The 23379-nt window shown below is 32.7% G+C and overlaps 1 protein-coding gene across 1 annotated transcript; it reads left to right on the forward strand.

Moving 5' to 3' along the window:
- The first annotated feature begins 16071 nt into the window (after positions 1 to 16071).
- On the forward strand, positions 16072 to 17627 carry LOC145041070 (Lojap-related protein). Its single transcript, XM_078988985.1, has 4 exons — positions 16072 to 16458; positions 16879 to 16966; positions 17060 to 17169; positions 17295 to 17627. The coding sequence occupies exons 1-4, from the start codon at positions 16153 to 16155 to the stop codon at positions 17364 to 17366; spliced, it is 576 nt and encodes a 191-aa protein (XP_078845111.1). The 5' UTR covers positions 16072 to 16152; the 3' UTR covers positions 17367 to 17627.
- Positions 17628 to 23379: the final 5752 nt, after the last annotated feature.

Raw genomic sequence — 23379 nt, forward strand, 5'->3', positions numbered from 1 at the left:
TTGATGACATTGTGCGAACTCTCACCGGTGTAGAGGAGTGGAGCGTATTAGGGCTATAGATGTTATCTGACCTTGGGCTTAATTTCTTTTGGACCTTTATAACTGAGTCCACTTCATATAATTTTCGTTGGCACAACTCTCTAATTTCGGGCCCGATTTTTTTTTTAAGCGCATTTTTGTGAAACCCTAGTAACGTTGCCTCTGTTACGTCTTTTAACGGAGCCGTTACCTCATCGAGGCTTGGTTTGATCTCTGTCACCGTTGTTGTGACCTGAGATGATGTCTGTTGGGTTTAATACAAACAATCCTATGTGTGCATGCAACCCTAGTATTGGATCTATGTTTTCACTATTAGTTATACAACTTTATGAACACAAAAAGAAACCTGGCATGCTACTATAATTTTCGAAATTCATATATAAAGCTAGAATACATACCTTTTGTTGTTATATAGCAATAACAACTAGTTCCTTGAATTTCCTTAGCTCTTGAAAGCAAGTACCACAAGTGTAGTACCTCTAATGGAGTCACAAACACCATATGCAACTTGGATGAAGAGGAGAAGAAAAGGAGGCACCAAAAACGGCTGGAAACCCTAGAGAATCAATTGTCCACGTTTTTGGGGCCTAAGGGGTCCTTTATATACTAGTGTGGGCTGCTAGGGTTTCAGTCAAAACCCTAATGGACAGCTTAAACTCTAAGCAGCCCATGGAACCTTCTGGATAAGGCCATGGACGAAAATATGATGGGCTTCCATCATAATTTCGTTCACCCCTTATTCCTTTAGCATTCCTTAGCCCAATAACTCAATTATCCAATAATTGCAGTCCAGCCCCCTAAATTTAATTAATCTCTTTTAGCCACAAAATTAATTATCAATTAATTCTTGACCAATATTAATTAAACAATATTATTTCTCCTTTAATATATTATTCTCATAATATATTAATAAATCATATTTAAACCTTTCTCTCCTTAAATCATCCTACATATTGCTATGGTGAAGGCAACCCAAAAGGACCATGCTCATAATCGGGTCAAGTACATACCAAAACAGTTATGGACTTAGACACTAATCCAACAGTCTCCCACTTGGATAAGTCTAATAACTATTTTCCGTATGACTTCAGAACCTGATCAGCAATCGTAGCTTTCAAAAGCCGTTGTCGACTCTGATCTTATCAGATAGCGTGTCCTCTAGATAAGGGATTATATATTCCTCCATTCTCAAGATATCGTATAGACAAAAGACATGAATTTCAATCATTCTCTCTATACTATTTCCCGACTTCCGATTCATGACGACTGATAACAGACTACAATTGAACACATCAACTTAGTCCCGGCTTGGCCAAGCGCTTAGGTGTCATCACTAAATCATCGAGAGGCCCACATATATCGCTTTTATCCCACTTTGGGTAAAAGGAATGGATAAACTTCGACTCAAATGCTCGCTTGCATTTACTGATCGAATCACATACAACAATAAGTTTTATAACACCAAGTTACTGGTGCGTTTACTTATTATCAATGTGTAACTGACCAACAAATAACAACTCACACGTCTCGGTTTCAAGAATATACAATATTATCGTCTCACTAATCACTCGTGATAAAACCGTGAAGTGATCCAAGTGAGCGTGGGTTTAATCCAATACTTTAATCTTATCAAAGCACTCACGAACTCTGCAGCAAACTTGTGCCATGTCTAAACACTTCAGACAATCTACAGACAGATTCATGACAGTCTTTATTCATACCTACTCCCAACGTATGACCAACTGTGGATGTTTGAATAACCTAGTTATTCTGGAAGTCAAAACATGCAAATTGAAACATGACAACAATACTTAATCCTATATGGCCCCAAACTTGTGAGAGTAAATAAAACCCTTCTATTTATCCACCATATTGATTACTCATTATTTATCATTTAATGTTTCGGATAATCAACTCATTGCTTGAATTACAACAACAATTGTCCCATGCTCTAAGCATGCACACCGTGTTTCCTATGGTCCATGCTTTGTGAAATAGATCACCTGAAAACTTTTCCAATGATGCTCATTTCACAATTCCTTAATCCTAATTATTAGTGTAAGAACACAAGGTTCTTGCCACTACTAGAATATGCTAGATTCTAACATTTTATGCAACGATCCCTTTGTAAAATCATAGCACAAAAGTCACCAAGACGTAGCTAATGAAATTACAAAGTACTTTCTTAGAAATTGTTACAAGACAATTCCATAGATGTGAAGTCTCACATTCAAAGTACATTCCTTTAAACATCCTTCTTGCATAAAAGTTTCTAATCTAGGCACAGACTCTCAATATCCAACTCCCAATATGAAAACATTTCCACATTTGCCATATGACAACTCATTCTTAATAGAATCTTATCTATTCATAATAATGTCGATATGGTCCATCCAATACCATACTTCCAAGCGATCAATCCTCAGCGAACTTTGGATCGTCCTTTGATAGTTGTTAAATTCTTTCAGTCAAAACCAATTCTATTCCTTTTTCCCTCTTAATGCGCTAGACATTTGGAAAATTTTAGAATGGTAAAATACTATAGCATTTACAATCGATCCTATACCCGAAGCGTATGGGACACGATGCATAATGTCTTACATAAAGATATGATACTTTACCAATCTTTTGCCATAATATTTTATGTGTCATGTTCTCACAATTCGAACTATGAAGAGGGATGCCGTAATCATAATTGAATTTTAAGAACACACAATGTATCCTTTGACTGAAAATATTAAAATTTCTTAATCTAAGCTTTAGATTTTGAAACAGAGTATAATATTCTCTCCCTTAATTATAGCAAAACAACTTTTCAACCCATGCAACTTTGCAAATGGAATCTTTGTTTTTCTATAATTAATATTGCTAACTTGCAATACTCGCCATAACAATCATACAAGCATAACACTTATGCTCCCACTATCATGATGATTATCATATAAGCATAACATTTATGCTCCCACTAGCTTTGACATGTATTCAGAAAACAAATGAACTTCCAGAAAACAATGCCTATTGAACTTCTGAAATTCATATTTCTACTACCAGATGCTTCGATAAGCCTTTATCTAAGCTTCTTAACCTTATACACCTTTGCCTTAGATAGCTCATATGTGTTTTTAAACAATTCATAACTTATGTTACTAAGTTCCAAATGTTGAAACTAATTGCCAAATCTCACAATTCGAACTATGGAAAGGGATGCCGTAACCATAATCGAATTTGAGAATGCAATTTTCACAATTGCTATCTTCTTAAAATCTCTCTTAGTGAAAGCATTTCCTCACAGTCATTTTCATGAAGGAGGGAATCTTATGACACTTAGCTTTTATGGTGTATGAGTTCCTATCCATGTGAATTTGCCAAAACCAAGGTTTGCGACAAATCCAAACTCATATGGACTGAACTTTCTTAATCTTGATTTCTTGCCCTATGGTAACACGAGTGCCCACCATGCCTTCCAAGTAGTTTAGTAACTTGTCCTTACATATCAATTTACTTTCCATCGACTAAGGCTTTAGTGTGTATTCAAATGAGAACTCATAGAACTCATATACACAATTAACTCAATTGGAATGGCACAGAAACAAAACAATGTCAGCACAATAGGTTGTAAACCTCAACTCGTGCGCTAGCGATGATCGATAAGGTTTATTTGATTTGTTCTTGAAATTTTTTTCAAAACATTAAAACTCCCACTGACCTCTTGACATATATGATTCTCTTTATCAAGAAACATTTCTTGACAATCAAATATTCAAGAGTCAGTGCAGTTATTATCAAGACAAGAACACTTCACAAGTTGGTCCTAGTTGGTCTTTGTCTTATCCAAGACATCATAACTTACCAATCTCAAATGTACAAGAATAATAAAACTTTTCCAAGTTCCATATTTGATGAGTGTTATAAACCTACTTAAAACTTTTCACTCAATGTCACAATCTTGACTTTAAGACTTGATATTGGAACGAAGTATGATTGACTTCTTGATTTAACCATTTCTACAATACTTGATTCCTCTTCTTAGACATGCAATTGCACTAAGACTCACTTAGAGGATCTATTGAGACATGGTTCTTAATCTTTAAGACTTATCATAAAACACAATAAAAGGTACTTTCCCTTCTTCCTAGAAAAGAGAAACTTTTATCTTTCTGCCTACTCGATTCTTCTTTATTCGTTCTACTATTCATTGAAACTCTTTCAATCAATCTCAGAATTACACTTAATCTTATAAGTATAATCACATTTACTAAACTTTAGTAAATCATGACGAATATCTTTGTCACTCTTGTGGTGGACTTGATCAACGCACAACCTAGTGTACTTGATCTCCTAGTCCTTCAACTGACACTTTGCCAAAGAATTAGTCTAAGTTTCCCAAATGTGAAAGTTTTCCATTCATCATACAATACACATTGCATGATTCCAAGTTTCTATCCAATTGAAACTTGGGCGATGAGAAAGTCTCCCTATTTGGTACACTTTTGACATTTCCATAATTAAGAATCAAATCCATTTTGCTAATAATAGAAGTACATGAACATCAATTTTTCATATATTTCATTGTAAGGATAAATAAATAAGACAAAATCAAAATTTATTTTATTGCGGAAAAAACTTGTCCTTACAATGCATTTCAACTGAAAAACTATGTTAACAATCTATTCTAACTCCAAGTTGTAGCTCAAGAATCCATTCTTCAAGTAATGCGATCGAAATCCATTTCTTCATGATCAGATTCAGCTCACTTCTTTTCTCAAGCTTCCTTTCTTTTCTTCGATCCTACAAAACATCAAAATGTAATCTTATCACATCATGTATTAAGAATCTAGAATAGGAACTTAAAAGAGTTAGTTAATGGATTTTACCTGAAGCAGAGTCATACGTCTTGACTCTCCCATCTCTTAGATCTCTCAGGTAATTAAGGCAGCTTCGTCTCCAATGCCCCTTCTCTTGGCAATAAAAACAAATAGACTCCTTTGGCACAACACATCGGACAATCACAAACTTAGTTCTTTCTGGACTTCCAATGTTGCCAGTGTCCATTGAAGTTTGGGAGTTTGATTCACTAGACAAATTTGCTTTACCAGCACGCCAAATCATTGCTGATTCAGCAGCTATAAGCAAATAGGTGAGATCAATTAGTTCACGTCGTGGTCCATCATATAGTACTCTCTAACGAACTCACTATATGATTCAGGAAGTGACTGAAGAACCCAGTCAACAACCAACTCACTTGAAATCTCGACACCCAACATGTTTAACCTATCAATGTATGACTTCATCTCTAAGACGTGCGCGCACACAGGTTTCCCATCTTCGTGTTTACTTGCCAAAAGGGCTTGAGTGAGCTTGAACTTTTCAAGCCTTTGAACTTGTGGGTCAAGGAGAATAATTGGAGGAGGTGGAGGAAGTGAAGCATGACTCTCATTTCCTTGATCGTATCTCGGAACGTCATCTTCATTTGGAAAGCTTGTTCCAAAGGATTTGGGAAGACCATTGTAAGATTCAGACATCTACAAACGGGAGAAAATTCAAGTTAAGTTGATTAGAATTCTTGATGCAACACCCAAATGAAACATCAAGCTAGGATCCAACACAATACTCTACAACCTAGAAGAGGGATGTCGTAATCTAGTTGCAGAATATTTGAAGGTAGGTAAATGACGATTTACCAATTTCCACCATGAAAAACGAAAAAGAAGTTTAAGTTTTAAATGAATTTAAACTCCTAGATCTTTTGAGACTCATTGAACTCTTCAATGGCATGTTTAATCTCGATTATGCCCTACTATTCGTGACTGGGATGCCGAGGATCACAAACAAGGTGTAAATAACCATACGAATCACGTGGTGCACCCAACGCTACTATCACCTAATCAATGTGCCGGTTAGCCACACACGCTCCATTGATCTATGATAAGCATCGAGCCACCCTTTGCCACCAATGTCATCCCCAAATTAGTGTGCCGGTTAACCACACACGCTCCACTAACGTTTGACAAGGGTACGAAGTGTAATTCCATGGGTTAGCATACAATTTCACATTTTGCCTAAAGTAACTATGATTTGGGAATTTGAAAAAGCATTTAGTTACTTTGTACTTCATTATACTTATAATGGAAGGTTTCTGTCCTATCCTACCCGTTCGGCTAACGACCCTCCACTAGTCAAAAGTGCGGTGGGTAAGAGTGGATACCCATTCAATCGCCATTTTATAGGCAATTTCCTTAAACACCCCTTATAGACTAGTTTCGTGAATGAGGCCTACTAACGGTAAGACTGACTTTTTAGTTATACATATATAATATTAAACTTTTAATGTTATATATAGTATAAGGGTGTATTTTACACTTTTAAAATACTAGGTGGTTTAAATTATACTTTTAACTAACCAAAATCATTATGGATTTATTAAATCTCTTTTAATTATACACTTAATTAATTTAATAAAACCATAAGGGTTTAATTTGAACTTTTTCAAAATCAGGGTTTTGGAATTTAGACTTTCAAAATTAACTTTTAATCAACAATTTAAATTCCAAAACTTGAGTGCAAGTTTTGAAACTCTTCAAAACAATTAGGTTTTAATCTCACTTAAAATTTTCGAATTTAAGACATTTAAATTAAAATTTTAAATATTAAAACTCTTGATTTAATAATTACCATAAATTAAACAATTAATTTAAATTATTAAATCACAAGGGATTATCTAGATCATGAGGATAATTACCAATTATACATCTAAGATATCCTAATCCCTTGAATCCCTCTCTAAATCTCGAAAATAAGGGATGGGATAATTCAAGATCTTTAATTACCATATTTAACAATTAAAAGATAATTACAAGATATGGGATTATCCAAATCCCTAAAATTTAGGATCTAACCTTGGGGAAGGAGGTAATTTCGAAATCCAAGGGTTGGATAACCCTAGATTTCAAAATCTTGGAGGCTAAGGAAAGGATTTGGGAAACCCTAGCAAAAATCGCCATCTAGGGTTTTGCAACCCTAATTGCAAAAATTACCTAGCCTTTAGGGTTTATTAGCCATAAACCCTAATATGTCAAGTTCACAAATTTGAATAAAAGCTAATTGAAAACAAAAACCAATAGCTCTGATACCACTGTTGGGTTTAATACAAACAATCCTATGTGTGCATGCAACCCTAGTATTGGATCTATGTTTTCACTATTAGTTATACAACTTTATGAACACAAAAAGAAACCTGGCATGCTACTATAATTTTCGAAATTCATATATAAAGCTAGAATACATACCTTTTGTTGTTATATAGCAATAACAACTAGTTCCTTGAATTTCCTTAGCTCTTGAAAGCAAGTACCACAAGTGTAGTACCTCTAATGGAGTCACAAACACCATATGCAACTTGGATGAAGAGGAGAAGAAAAGGAGGCACCAAAAACGGCTGGAAACCCTAGAGAATCAATTGTCCACGTTTTTGGGGCCTAAGGGGTCCTTTATATACTAGTGTGGGCTGCTAGGGTTTCAGTCAAAACCCTAATGGACAGCTTAAACTCTAAGCGGCCCATGGAACCTTCTGGATAAGGCCATGGACGAAAATATGATGGGCTTCCATCATAATTTCGTTCACCCCTTATTCCTTTAGCATTCCTTAGCCCAATAACTCAATTATCCAATAATTGCAGTCCAGCCCCCTAAATTTAATTAATCTCTTTTAGCCACAAAATTAATTATCAATTAATTCTTGACCAATATTAATTAAACAATATTATTTCTCCTTTAATATATTATTCTCATAATATATTAATAAATCATATTTAAACCTTTCTCTCCTTAAATCATCCTACATATTGCTATGGTGAAGGCAACCCAAAAGGACCATGCTCATAATCGGGTCAAGTACATACCAAAACAGTTATGGACTTAGACACTAATCCAACAGTCGCTACCTTCCGGTGGTCCCCGATCCTTTTTTCCATGTTCATAGTCGAGTTCGTCTCCCCACTCTTCTTAACTTCGCATTCCGGATACAGTGTAGTGTGTACCGTTGACGAATTAGACAATTCATCTCTTCCCAGTCTTTAATGGGTCGTCTTCGGTGCTCCCATTCATACCATAATAGGGCGTCGCCTTGTAGAGCCATCACTGCAACATCGAGGTTATCTTCTTCTCTCAATCCGTAAAAAGAAAATACCATTCAGCCTCTAGGATCCAGTTCAACTGATTACCATCGAACAAGGGCATCTCTAGCTCTTCGGAAGGCAGCTTGGGACCTCCTTGGAACGGAACTGCATTCTTGCTACTGTCATGGTCGGAATATTCTAACCATCCAAACTGAGAATTCGCCAAATTATGCTCCGCCGCGTCGTTGGAAGATTTGAACCGCCGACGTATTAATCCTTTAAGCTCTTCCCAATCTCGTATGGACCGCCTCCTATGCTCCCATTCATAGAAAAGTAAGGCGTCACCTTCTAGAGATCTCACAACAACCTTCAACATTTCTTCATCCTCATACATGTAGAATGACCTTTCCACATAAGAAATCCACTCATCTGCGTTAGTTCCATTAAACAAGAGCATCTCAAGTTTGTGAAACCTCCGGTTGGTCCCTCCTTCCTTAAGAACCGTTTCTCTCTTAACCGTTTCTCTTTTCTTTGTTTCAACTTCCGGTGGTGGTGGCGGCGGCGGTTGTAGTCTATAGCTGTTCTGTTTACCCCTTTTCTTTGAAAAAATGGAACAAACCCTCTTGTTCTCAGTGGCCATCTCAGTCATCTTTTCCACCAGTAGAGAACACTCGGTGTTCATTAGTTGCTGCAAATCAGTTAGAACTGATTTCACTCCTTCCCATCCTTCTTCTGCTGCATCTCTTCTTTGATCCACATGAACCAGGTTCATTGCTCTGATACCAATTGTTATGAACTGAGTTATAACAACAGATTCAATAACACAAAAAGTAACAACAACTTCAAATATTGATTGATAACCTCAACTATACCCAAAAGATTACAAGAACAATTATAGTTTAGCTGATTCCAGATAGCTAATCTCCTAAGGAATAAATTCCAAATTTCACATAAAAGATAGATACCTCACTCCCTGCCCATTACCCTATTCTTATACTATCTGTCATAACAAATTAACTAATATAAAATGCCTAAAATGCCCCTGCACTAATAAGATTATCTTTATTTAATGATTTTCCCATATTACCCTTATCTAACATATGTGGCCGAAGTTGATGCATAATAGTGTGTTGACCAAATATGATTTTGATGCATAAATTTATTGTACAAATCGCAATAAGGTTTGTACGACTTAAAATTCAACATTTGACTAATGCTTTATAAGGTGTATATATATATATATATATATATATATATATATATATATATATATATATATATATATATATATATATATATATATATAAGAAAAGTGAATATACTCTTAAGGGTATATAAGCTTAGGTACCCAAACTCATCATATTACATCGTTTTGTATCATATATACACATTGTAGTTATCCAATATTCTTCTAATTCAACTTTTAACTTGATTTAATTCTAAGATTTTTAAAAATTTTACATTTATCTTCCTTTTATATAATTTTCATTTTTAACTATAATATATATAGCCTAGTAGGTGTTCGACATAAATATGTGATGTAAGAGGAAGATAATAGTGAAATTTCAAAAATTCTGGAAGTAAATTAAGTTAGGGGTTGAAGTTTAAGAACATTATAATGATTATCAAACAAAACGACGTATTATGGTGAGTTTGGGTACCTAAACTTATATATATATATATATATATATATATATATATATATATATATATATATATAATAAACAAAACCATTTTGTTGCAGAAAACTGAATTTTTGAGAGGACACATGTACAAAATGGTTTTGTTTATTAGATATATATATATATATATATATATATATATATATATATATATATATATATATATATATATATATATATATAATAAACAAAACCATTTTGTACATGTGTCCTCTCAAAAATTCAGTTTTCTGCAAATGTTAAATTCCGGTTTTACTCCTTCCTTTTCACGTATCATTAGAATTAGAATTAGATATGCAAATGGAAATATGGAAATTTTGAATTTGGAATACGGAATATGGAAGGATATCGAATGATATCGAATGGAATATGGAATCCATATAACGCTCTGTCTTTCTTTCAATTTTTATTGCTCATAATAGCTGTACACATTAACTCAATTTTGTCAATTTTGTTACATGCCCGATTAAAGTGCAGCTTATTATGGTATTCATATCAATCATATCGATTACATTTAATTTTGATTATTATGTCGATTTGATCGTATTATGCTCAACTTATACTTGAAACATACGATATGAATCATTCTTTACAACATCGTCTTTCCAACAATTAAGCATCATCGACACTTCAATTATCGGATATTCAATCAACGACTTCAATCCTTCGGTAAGTTTCTGCTTCTCAATGTGTATTTATAAGCTCCTGTTTCCTACAGAATGATGAATGCCATTTTATGCTTCTCATGTTATGTAGACATATAAAAAGATTCTCAAAACCATTTGTATCAATTTCTCCATTTTGATCAGCGACTCTGCAATTCAAGCCACCAAATTCGAATTAATATTTTAATCAATCCATAGGACTAAAGGGTAGAATGGTAATTAGAATCTCTGCAATTCAATCCACACGAATTAATATGTTAATCAATCCATATGACTAAAGGGTAGAATGGTAATTAGAAATTTTTCTCCATTTTGATCACCAACTCTCCATTTGATTACCGATTTAGACAATCTCTGCAATTCAATCCATCAAATTCGACTCTACTAATTACCGATTTAACCCCTTCTTTATTGTATTATTATTTGGAATATTTTTCTGCTACTTAATGTGTATGCGTGTGTGTGTGTGACAATTTAACTGATGCTACTTAAATTACCAATGTGTATTTGTGAATGTCAGTTTCTGCTTGAATTGTTCTGTAGTAATTTGAACCACAGGCCCTGTTAAGGTTGGTTTACAACAATTAAGCTGTTAATTAATCATTCTCCAGTTACAAAGGGTAGAATGGTAATTACAACAACCAGTTCAGGGACATAATGCTCATTTTTTGTACAGGGACATATTGGTAATTTTCACAACAGGGGTATGTAGTTTGTGTGTTTATGTGTCTTTCTGTTTTGTTTTATTTGTTTGAATGTTTTAATATACTTTATTGTATTATTCGGAATCCTTTTATATGTATACTACTCCAGGACATAATTGTAATTATGTTTGTCTTCATATTTTCTGTGTGTAATTTTGTTCCCTTATTTTTCCTTAATGAAATCTTTTTGAAGTTTTTGGACTTTATGTATCACTGTGATGTTATGTTTTTTTAATATCAATACAAGTTGTTAATCACTTTAGGTTGACATCAAGGTGGTTCTTGGGACTCATGTGAAGATGTAGGATGTTCTGATGGTTCAAATTTAATGACAATGTCATATGTTTTGATTACTTTCTTCCAGTTGCATATTTTTTTATGTCTTCATATAAAAAATCTTCATTTGTTATCTTATATCATAAATGGATTTTTATTTATTTATTAAATTATGCTTCCAAAGGACAACGTTAAGGCAAAGAAGTATTTGCCAGTTATTTTTCATGATTATAACATTTAATATGCTGTTTTTTGATACTTTAGTGCTTAGATTAGTGGTTTGTTTAGTCGATAGAATAGAAATTTAATGTGATTTGTTTTGTAGATAATGCAAGTAATCTCTTTATGTGTATCTGAACATTTATACATGCAATCTCTATAATTGAAAAAAATGTGAATAGCGTTAGAATGGTTCTGAAGTTTTTTTGAAGGCCAAGGGTATTTTTGTCAACCATGGCTACACCTTCAATGAGATATGTAAGTTCATTATTTTCATCAATCTTGTTCTTTTTTTGAAATGGTTAACCAAGGGTATTAAAAATCTTTTTAATTTTTTCTTCTATTGATCATATTCATTATTTTTTGATAGGTTACATATGAGAATTGAGTTACCACATACTATAAAATAAGAAACAAATGAAGGCAGTGAAGATGATTGATAAAGCAAGATAACCAATGAAAAAAAAATACCCCCAAATTCAGTAGGACATTGTTGGTTAGCCGATAATTAATATTTTATTTTACACTTGGTTATCTTACAATTTGTTTATAAAGGACGTTTTTTTTGCAGATTTAGTCAATAATCACTACAAATTTACTTATTTGGATTCTGTTTTATGAAACATATACGAAGTTTAACAAATGCCAAATGAGAAATTAAATTGATTCTTATTTTTTATGCCTACCCAATAAAATTATGACAAGTGTCATCTTTCCATATTTTTTAAACTAAATCATTAAGACTATATTAGGAATATATCAAATACAATTAAATTGAATGGTGATTTGTCATAATTTTAGTGGGTAGGAATAATTGTAGGAATAAAAGATAGTAGGCAATTTAATTTCTCATGCCAAATACACTTTCTGTTGTAAAATTGAATTTTAATTCGACGATACATCCCCACCCTTCATTAATTTTAAAGGGTTTTAACATGGTAACCTTTAAATGCATTTTAAAGAAACTATATTTTGAATACATATCAATTCCTAAATATTCGGTAATCATTATTACTTCCATTAAATTTTCTAATAAAAATCTCATATTCTATTATAAGTTTTAAATGGAATTTCATTGGAATTAAATGGAATCATTATAATGCTATTTGTAGGTATATATGTTTCTAACCATTGTAGTATTTGATTTAACACAGTTTCTCTCACAATCTTCTTTAGGGAAGAAAACAAAGCTTTCCATCACTTCTATTCGTTATATACTTCGTTAGATCTCATTTAATTTGTATGTAGGAAGTTGTTTTCCCGTTTATGTTTTTACTGATGTTTATCTTTCTTAGTTGAATCGTTATAACATGTAATTAGAATGCCGTCATTCCAATTTATATGTTTTTGCTGGTGTGACTCTTTGTATTTGACTTTTGTCCGATGTGTTCTATTCATATTACAAAATCCACAGAGATACAATGAATAATCGTTACCCCACAATTTTTTTTTCATACTTGATTTGTAGCCAGACTTATAAACGTTTTAATTCTTGGAAGGGTGAACGATTTTCTGAAACGTCTCTACAAACAAAACTCCAAATTATTCCCCGACTATTACATATCCCTAATATGCAAAATATTACATCTATAGTGTCGGTTTTAATATGTTAACTGTCTTATATTGTCACTAGATAATATTTTTTCACAAAAAAAAAAAAAAAAGATAAAAAATTACATATATAGTGTCGGTTTTAATATGTTAATTGTCTTATATTGTCCCTATATAATAGTTTTTCACAAAAAAAAAAAAGATAAAAAACTTATCTTATTAATTTAGCAAAAATTTATAAATCTTTTAATTTTTCATTGTTATTTTAATTATCAATATTGTTTTTCCTTTTTTACCCGTAGTTTCCACGGGTTGTAACCTAGTATATATATATATATATATATATATATATATATATATATATATATATATATATATATATATATATATATATATATATATATATATATATATATATATATATATATATATATAACCTTATACTTTTTCTAAGCCAATCATCATATTAACACAACATTGTTCTAAGAGGGGAGCCTCGTGATTAAGTCATTAAACCCTTTACTTTATATTCTTTTCTAATGTTTTGTTAGTCATTACCAATCAAAATTCCAACAATAAACTGGAACAAATACAAAAACACTATTACATGTGTGTTAGCTTTTTGGTAACCTTTTAATATTTGAAATCTAAACCGTTAAAAAAATACAACTTTTTGATTGTTTTTGAAAAATGTTTAATATGAATTTTCATATTTGTCTTTTCTCTTTCTTAAAAAAACATGTAAACTTAAAATTTAGTGTAATCTGTAACGAATGAAAGTAAGGCGCTGTTTGGTAGCATCTGAATTTTTAAGATCTGAATTTTTAAGAGATCTGAATTTCTAAAAGGGTCTGAATTTTTAAGAGCTGAATATTTAACATGCTGTTTGGTTGGGACCTTTGAATTGTTGTGCTGAATTATTAAAATGACCATTTTACCCTTTTATTTTATTTTTTATTGAATTTAACTGTTTATTTAAAAAATAACCTAATAAATTTTCTTAAATATGTATTAAAAAAAATATAAACACCATATAAAATCCAAATTTAGCATAAATCAAAACTAAACACAAATCCAAATCAAAGATAAATATTTTTAAATCCACAAAATCATACTAAAAGCCAAATAAAATCCTACAAATTTTGTTTCACCCCAATTGATTCGCAATCTGGTCACGCAAATTATCAATGTATTCATTTCCTTGTGAACCCCATTCCATATCGTGTACGCTTTTGCCATCATTCGATTTTTAACTACTTCAACATAAATGCACATTATCAATAACTACTTCAACAAAACAAATGCATAATAGTAAAAGTAATGAATATTTCATAAACATCAAAGAGAAGTAAGAATTCAGCAACAAAATTTTAGCATAATACTCATTAACACATTAGACATAACATCAAAATAACACCCAAATTCAGCATATAACATGAAAATTCAACATATAACATCTAAATTCAGCATAATACTCATGAAAACATTAGACCTAACATCAAAATAACACCAAAATTCAGCGTATAACATCAAATTTCAACATATAATATCAAAATTCAGCATCAATATTTGATCATATCCATTGAACAGGTACTAGAAACAATAATTTGAAATTCCTTACTAGTGAGTTTGATGTCAAATTCTGAAAGTCTGAATCTTGATCAGTGAAGTCAATCACAAAAAAAAAAAAAAAAAAAAACATCAATTTCTTGATCAACTCAAGAAGCTTCAAATTCTGGATGTCGAATTTGGGATTGGTCTGCGCATGAGGCTTCAGGGAACAAGACGATGAACAACGTTCTCCTCTTTTTTGTGCCTCTCCCTTCTAATCTTGATTTGTTTACCCCTAAAATCGATTGTTGCAGTTTGATTTTTGATTATCAATTTTGAAGGGAAGGAAGGAACAAACAAGACCAATGAATTCAAGGGCAAAAAAGGAAGAAACAAAAGGAAGAAATCGAACCTGTTGCAGTCGGCGGAATTAAAATCGGAGCTGGAAGACCTTGCGGAGGCTGGCGGCGTTGCTGGCATCGTCGGTGAGCGGCGTCGCTGGCGTCGTGGGTGGGAGTAGTCGTAGGCGTCGGACCTGGAGGGGAGAACGCGATGGCATAAGACGCTCTGGGGGAAGGAAAGAAAGAGGCGGTCGATTTAGGGCAAATAGAAGGAACGCGTTTTTTTTTTAGACTTGGTTTCACATCTGAAAAAATAAGAGGTATTTTTAAGTTTAAGAGGTAAAATATAATACGTAAACAAACGCTCTGAATCTAAAATTTTAAGACATTGCCTCATAATTTTACAATTAAGAAGTAAACAAACGACCCCTAATTATGATGGAAGCTTGACACTTGTATAAGTCCATATGTTATTGTAAATCATTAAAGTAAAATAATACAAAAACCATCGTAAAACAAGTTCTAGCATACAATCGACCGGAGAATTTGGTTATTCAAATAAGAGTGTTATATGTGAGAAGCTTTCTAATAATAGACTTTTTAAAACAATTTAGTTCAAGACTAGCAAATGAACCAAACGAGTAATAAATTTCTTGATAGATGAAGCTGACTATGATGAAGGTATAGACAAACAAGTTTTATTTTGAAGTTATGTGTGCAAATAAAAATTTAATGACCATTTTGACCCTCATAAACATTAATAATCAATAGTTCAATACATACTTTCCTGATTGAGAAAATAAGAAAAATACGTCGGTAGAAAATCCAATTCAATCTTTCCATATTCATAATTTGTTCGTGTGGCCCATTTGGTCTAACGTGGCCCAGAATCGAAATTCGTTTTTTTGGTCCAAATTCTCGATCCCCAAATCCAATTACAATACCAGCCCCCACCTAAACCACTGTCAGAAACGGCGACCAATTTTGGTGGCGCCGTCGCAGGAGATTTCATGTGGCCGTCTCTAAGGCAACGGACTCTTTCCCTCTCATCAGAAGCTATTCACCAATGGAGGCCAGGTCTTAATCGCTCGTTTTGTTCTTCGGTAATCAATGCTACAAACACCATCGGAAAGAGTGGAAATGTTGTCGAATTACTGAACTTAGAAGAGGTCGAGAAGATTCTGAAAGATGTTCGAGCAGATGATGTGCGAGTCATACCTGTTAGAAAGCAATCGGAGTTTACAAATTTCGTTGTTGTTGCCACCGGCCGGTCTCAATGGCATGTTCGTAATATCGCTCAAGCCCTAATTTACAAGGCATGTTCTTGTCATCTGAGTTTTATTTTTTCAATGGTTATTATATCATATCATAACTTTGTTATCTTTTGTAAATGCATCATGCTTGGTCTCATGAAATATTTGGAGCAATTTAGGTTTATTTCTGCTTTCAAGTGGTGGTTAATGTATGGGTAAAATGGTAGATTGGTTAGAAGGAGAAGATGATAATGATTTATTACTAGGTGATCCTCTGTGAATGCATTTCAGTTCAAAGACATTTTTACATATGAAATCCAATATGCAGGAACAGGAACTGCAGATTCAAAGAAAACAATAACAGTCAAAATGAAACGGAGGCTTAGAACTCACATTAACTCTATATATATTAATTACATTGCTTCTGAATATTTAACACAAGCTTGAGATGTTGACATGTAGTAATTTTGATTTGTGGAGCAGGTGAAGCAAAAACAAACGGGAGCCAAAAGAATGTTGTTACCAAGCGTTGAAGGGCAAGAAGGAGGGAATTGGATTGTGATTGACTCAGGTATGCAATCTGTGTTGTTGTATATTATTATTATTATTATGTTAGAGAAATTAAGGACCTGATCTAATGATCTTTTTATGGTAAAAATGTCAGGTTCGTTGATAGTCCATGCACTTGATGAGAAAGCCAGGGCTTATTACAACTTGGAGCAGCTATGGACCTCTAAGGAGTCGATTAAAGAACAAAGTCAAAGTCAAAGCAAGGTAAATAATGTCTATATTTATATAATATATATATATATATATAATTGCCAAGGGGTTAATTAAATAATAAATTGTATGTTATCATTTTCCATCGCTGAGTAACCAATTTATATGTTCCTTATCAGGACTTGGATCAAGCTTTTGTGAAGGTACGCCGCAAGAATAACTCAAAGAAACCACAAAAGGAATGTGCTTGATCAACCATGTATCCTTTCCTAGTGTTTAAAATGTGTTTGTTTGTTTTTTTTTTTTTTTTTTTTTTTTTTTTTTAATAAAGGAGTTGTACATGTAAATTCTTCAAGACTATAGAAAATGATCATATTCTAATTCCATCTTGGGATAATAAAACTATAAAAGAGAATATGGACTCAACTCAGGATCTCAAAGTTTTCCCAGCTTGTACAAGCTCCAATTTATGATCTTTTCAACTTTTTGGAATATGTTTATTTGCAAAAATATATCAAGTGTTCTCATTGTTTCATAGATCATGTGTGTTGGGGATATAATAATAAATTGGTTTGTTGGGTTACAAGGTACAATCCAAAAGCTTAAGAGCAACAAAAATATTTAAACATCAGAATATGATGTTTTAATTAAAAACTTAGGAAAAGTTTGAATTTAGAAGATAGTTATATAATTATCTTAATCTAAGTCATGTTTAGCAATTATTAGAATAAGGGATAAGTATTTAAAGGCTCCTATTGGTCCTTCTGAGAGACACACATCGACACCCTCTCTCTTGAGTCTTGAGAGCAAATAGACATACAACCCTTCTATGGTAATTTTTGTGCTTGCTTGGGTTACTACGACTGTGATAGAGATATTATAGTTTGAGGGGTGTTTGGATAGGGAAAAAAAGACTGCTTATTGCTTATTGCTTAATCCCATCGCAATAAGCAAATTTAAGTGTTTTGATAGGAGTCTTTAAAAACCAATAAGCAAAATAAGCCGATTTTAATAAGCAAGGGGAGAATCATTATTGCTTATTAGTCATTTACTCATATAAGCTGTTTTGTGTGCCAAACACTTACAATGCTTACTGCTTATTGCTTATTCCCACCGCAATAAACTAATCCAAACACATTTTAAAAAAATACTTATTTCCACAACAATAAGCAAATAAACAATAAACTAATAAACTAAAAACTCTTTATCCAAATACCCCTGAGTCTTTATCTTCCCGTTATCATAAAATTAAGTAAATCATGGAAACACCACTTGTAGCTTGTTGTGATGATTGTAAGAAACATATATCCATGAAATATCTCGATGGTTTTTTATTGCTTGGGTTGCATGTTTAGTTTGACTTGTGTTTAAGTTTTTAAACAATCATCATAATCCAACATAGGTATGTGAGCCTAATGTTTTATTTGCACAATAAGAAACCATTTTTGCTTGAAATCGACGAGGTGTCTCTTGTATACACAAAAGATAAATTGCGTGTATGATATATACATATCGAGTTTCATTGATTTAAAACAAAAGAATGAAAACTGATTTCTTATATAAAATGAGTTCCAATTTATGTGCATCGTGATTTCCCAAATTTTGATTTATAGTTTCGTTTGAATGGTTTTGGCATAACCATACAAATAAAATTACCTAAGTGTGTTTATAGGTTTATGTCATTAAATTTGATATTATGGTATCAAAATCAAAATATATAAACAAAGATAGGTATTTATGTGTCAAATGTTAAATACAATCTTAATCAAAATATTGCAATTTGTAAGGTTTTTGCACACCATAGATTAAATAAGTTATTGCAACTCTTCAGAACGGGCTGTGTTAGGTTATTTTTCAATATTTTAAAAATGATGTTACACATTTTCAAAAAGTTACATATATCTGAGGATAGACTAGTATGATTAGCTATTTTGAACGTCCTACATAAAGTTGTTGCGACAGATCTAATACAATGCTATTCAAATTTTATGTTGCAACACTTTACAAATTGTTGCTTGGTTTCTGATGCATCACTTTTATATAAATGTTGTTGCATGTAATGCAACATTGTTTCTAAATTGATGCCTTACACTTTTTTATGCATCAATGTCCGCATATTTTATGATGTTTTTGATATATTGTTTTTTATGGTATTAAACTATCGGCACTTCCAACTTTTATGAAAAATAACTGTTTCACTTATGCTTTTGATAAGAAATTTTGATTTGAAAAATTAGTACGTTACATATGCCTTTTTTTATTGTTCTTTAATGCTATAACCTCTGCCTTTTGTCTCAACGACAAGAACCACCGAAGGGATGTACTATCACTGGAGAATTTTTATATGAATTGATGGTGAACCAATGTATTCTAGGATGTAACTCATGACATATGTCGTCCTTTGAAGTGTGTTGTTGCATTTGTCAAAGTCTATAATAGTTACTCAACTGCAATGACATAATGGGGTTTCAAATTCGCAAACGACTAGCCCAATGAGCCATCTCTATCAGCTGAAACTGTTATGGCCACCCTTCTCAAACACTGATTCAACAACCAAGTGTGTTTATCAACTAAAAGAACTATGTTTGTCTATTATTAAAATATTATTTTGACACGGGTGTTGGTTATTCAACTCTTCTTATTCTAAATAAACATAGAGCAAATATCCACTGATGATTTGTCACTAATGATATATTGATAGTTAGCCACTAAAGAACTCAAATTCAACTGAAGATTTGCGAGTGATGATCAATTGACTCCTATCAATCAAAGATTGTTGCTCATCCACTTATAATTAAGCACTGATGGAGTGTCGTTTCAGTTGTCCATGCGTTAAAAAAATATCAAACATTTTTAAATGAGTTCTACAATCCAACCCTCTCACTCCTACCTTATCATGGCGGTTTGTTGGCATGGGCGCCGATGCAATTTACGAATTTTAGTACATGGCAGAGTTTGATGAAGACATTTTGTCTCAGATTGGAAGACTTATCAATGGATATCATGATGTACACATCAATGTTAATCCCCCGTATATGGAAATGTTTTATTAGGATAATCATCAAGCGTCTCAGTCTTGTGACTGGAAGTTGGGATCAATTAAATTCTATGAAAAATGACTATCCTTTACGCTATGTTATATAGGAAGAATATGGATTTAGTCCAACTACTCTTCAACACATTTGTTAAGCCGCTTAAGAAGTCTCCAAATCGTCAATTAAATGTGCCATTTCCAAGATTTCCCTCAATGGCAATGGAAGAAGCATTAGGTCCAGTTATATATGTACACCTAGCTACTTGGTCATTTCCTAATGAAAAATCAACTCGGTGTTAGTACTTTTCAAGATATTCCACAACCAAATGATTCTACTATTACTCTGTATATGCACCACTAGATTGTACATCCATATCAACCAGTTGACAACCAAGTCATTACAGAAGAGGTAAATGAAGAAAATGATGCAGATGCCATTCTTAGTGTTCAATCCCCCCTGTAAATCAACACATTTATGTGATCTCTCCCCAACATAATCATACCATCAGTTTGAGGATAACTCATATCATTAATCTTATGCTTAGTCTCAACATCTTTCTAAGCCAGATTTACAAGGAATGGATCCTCCCTCTTTAATCCTATCCTATGGGATCAAACCCCTATAATTATTCTCATTATGGGAATAGGGTTGATTAAACATGATGGGTTTTAAGCAAGGTTGTCAAGATCAGGATCATACCTAGGATTATATTGGGTTTGCAAGATCGAGATCGGGATCCTAAGATCCCACAAAATAAAATATAATTTTAATTTATAATTTTTAATCATGAAAAATATTTCAAACATTCAATTTTTTGTTCAAAAGTTATAAAAACTTCAAAATATTAGTCATAATCACAATACAAAATGATAAATTATAGGTAAAGGATAAAATACAGAAAGTGGTAAAAAATTTCATTTGAAAAAAATCAAGGGCTAGTAGGATCGAATCGGATCTCGATCTTATGATCCTACCCCAAATACGATCATTTTACGATCTAGATCGTTATTCATACCTAGGATCATAGAATCGTACGATCCTACGATAAGGATTGCGATATTGACAACCATGGATTTAAGCACTACAACATTTCTATGGTGCACATGCAACCCTAATGCTTTAGATCTAAGTTTTCCTCTATTGAACATGCAAATACAAACTCCAAAGCATAAACCCTACTTCTAGCATACAATTTCGAAATTTACAACTAAAACCAAATTAGATGAATACCTTTTCTTGTAGCTAGTTGATCTTGACCTTCAAGAGCTTAGTGCCCCAATTGTTGCACCTCTAATGGAGTCACAAACACCAAGTAGAATTTGGATGAATATGAGAAAGATGGTTAGGCTCAAAATTCGGCTAGGGTTCTCTATGAGTACACAGGTGTTGATTTTGGGAGTTAATGAGTTCCTTTTATAGTTGAGGCTTCTAGGGTTATCAACTTGGAAACCCTAATTCCCTTGCTTAGACCTTAAGCAACATATGGACCTTCACATGAAAGGCTTTGGAAGAAATCTGTATGGACTCTCATAGAGTTTTCGTCCACCACTTATCAACATGGTCCATTAGCCCAAACTACAACTATCATTGATTTACATAATCAGTCCTCATTATTTTAATTAGTCTCTTTTGATCACTAAATTAATTTCAAACTAGTTTCTGGGTTCAATATACAGTTAGTTGGGCCCTTTGGGCCCAACGGCCAGGTATCGTGAATATTAAGCCTAATAATTGATTATCGACATAGTTTGTTCGTTCGTTTTTGTTTCGTGGTTTGTTTTAGCTAAGGGTTTACTAGATTGTCGATAAGAGTTTTCTTTTTGAAAAAAAATGACATTTTTACCCAATAATCTTCAAATTTTTAGTTAAGGCCCAAAGTTTTGTAAAAATGACATTTTAGTCCATAAGCTATAAAAAGTTGCAGTTTTGTCCCAAATGTCTAAAAACTTACGGTTTTAGCCCAAAAAGTTATATTTTAACATTTAGGAACCTATTTTGAAGAAAAGTGCATTTTCAAACCTTTGTTTGTAAACGTTTACATTTTCCGCCTAATTTTGGAAAGTTTTACATTTTTGGTCCATTTTGAAAATAAATGTTATTTTCACCTCCAAATTTGGTTTATTTACATTTATGACTCCAATTTTGGCCAAATAATTTATTAAACCTTAAAACTTCATGTTTTTCGCAAATTGGGCCCTAAGGCCGTGAGGCCCAAAAGTTTGGCCTAATAAGCTTAAATTTGCATTTTTGACCCTTGTAAAAGTATGTTTAGCATAAAAATATCTTTTTATACATATAGGACCTGTTTGGCCCCTTTTAAAACAGAATTTTCGCTTTTTACCCTTATCTTTTGTTTTCTTGACAATTTTGACCCTTAACAAGATTTTTGTTGAATTCTTTTGTATCTTAAACATGTGTTCTTCTTTGGCTTGGTAATATGATATGTATAATGTAATAGTTCATAGATCCTTGCTAGATAATACTTGAATTTCGAGATTTGCTAAGATCTAACCCATTATTACCAAATAAAACAAGTATTCACACAAAACATGCATATAACACATAGATCTACACATTTTACTTGTATTCTCCCCCAAAAATCCTATGAAAACCAAAAACAAGGGGGTGTGAACTCACCTTTGCTTTGATGTTTTGGTTTTGAAGAAAAAGTGAAGAAGATTTTGTTCCTAACAAGCTTTCTTGAGCGGATTTCGAACTTAAGAAGTTCTAGGAAGCAAAATCACCAAAACTTTACTTAAAAGAGTGATCTAATAAGAGAATGGAATTATAAAACTTGGAGGTGTAAAGACTTACCAAGAAGTGATGATTATCTTGTGAAATCCTCTTGAAACACAAGCAAAGTCTTGAGAATTTTGAATGAAGAAGATGAATGAGTCTTCATAGAATTGGAGAGAGTTTGGTGTAATGCATGTGTGTGTGTGTGTGTTTGTGTCTCTTGGCTGAGAGTAGAAGAGGAGAGGGGAGAGAGAGTGGTGAATGACTAGCTTGGATACATGGCGGATTTTGCATGGATGTATGATGGACAAAATGGAGGTGGCACTCTAAAGTCACCCCCCTTAATTCTCTTCTTTTTTTTTTTTTTTTTTTTTTTTAATTTTTTTAATTTTTTTTATACATGGTCCGAGATTTTGGGCCAAGGTGAATTAGTGGAGTAGTTTGGGCCTATTAAATTTAGTTGGGATATTTGGGTCCTAAACATAAACTTTTT

This window comes from Lactuca saligna, chromosome 4, assembly GCF_052625555.1.
Source record: "Lactuca saligna cultivar CGN05327 chromosome 4, ASM5262555v1, whole genome shotgun sequence".
NCBI classification, from domain to species: domain Eukaryota; kingdom Viridiplantae; phylum Streptophyta; class Magnoliopsida; order Asterales; family Asteraceae; genus Lactuca; species Lactuca saligna.

Bases quoted from the DNA above. Each gene is read 5' to 3' on its own strand.
- LOC145041070 (XM_078988985.1), top strand. From the start codon at position 16,153: ATGTGGCCGTCTCTAAGGCAACGGACTCTTTCCCTCTCATCAGAAGCT. The intron at 16,967-17,059 runs GTATGCAATCTG...TAAAAATGTCAG, and splicing joins TTGGATTGTGATTGACTCAG to GTTCGTTGATAGTCCATGCA. The intron at 17,170-17,294 runs GTAAATAATGTC...GTTCCTTATCAG, and splicing joins AAAGTCAAAGTCAAAGCAAG to GACTTGGATCAAGCTTTTGT.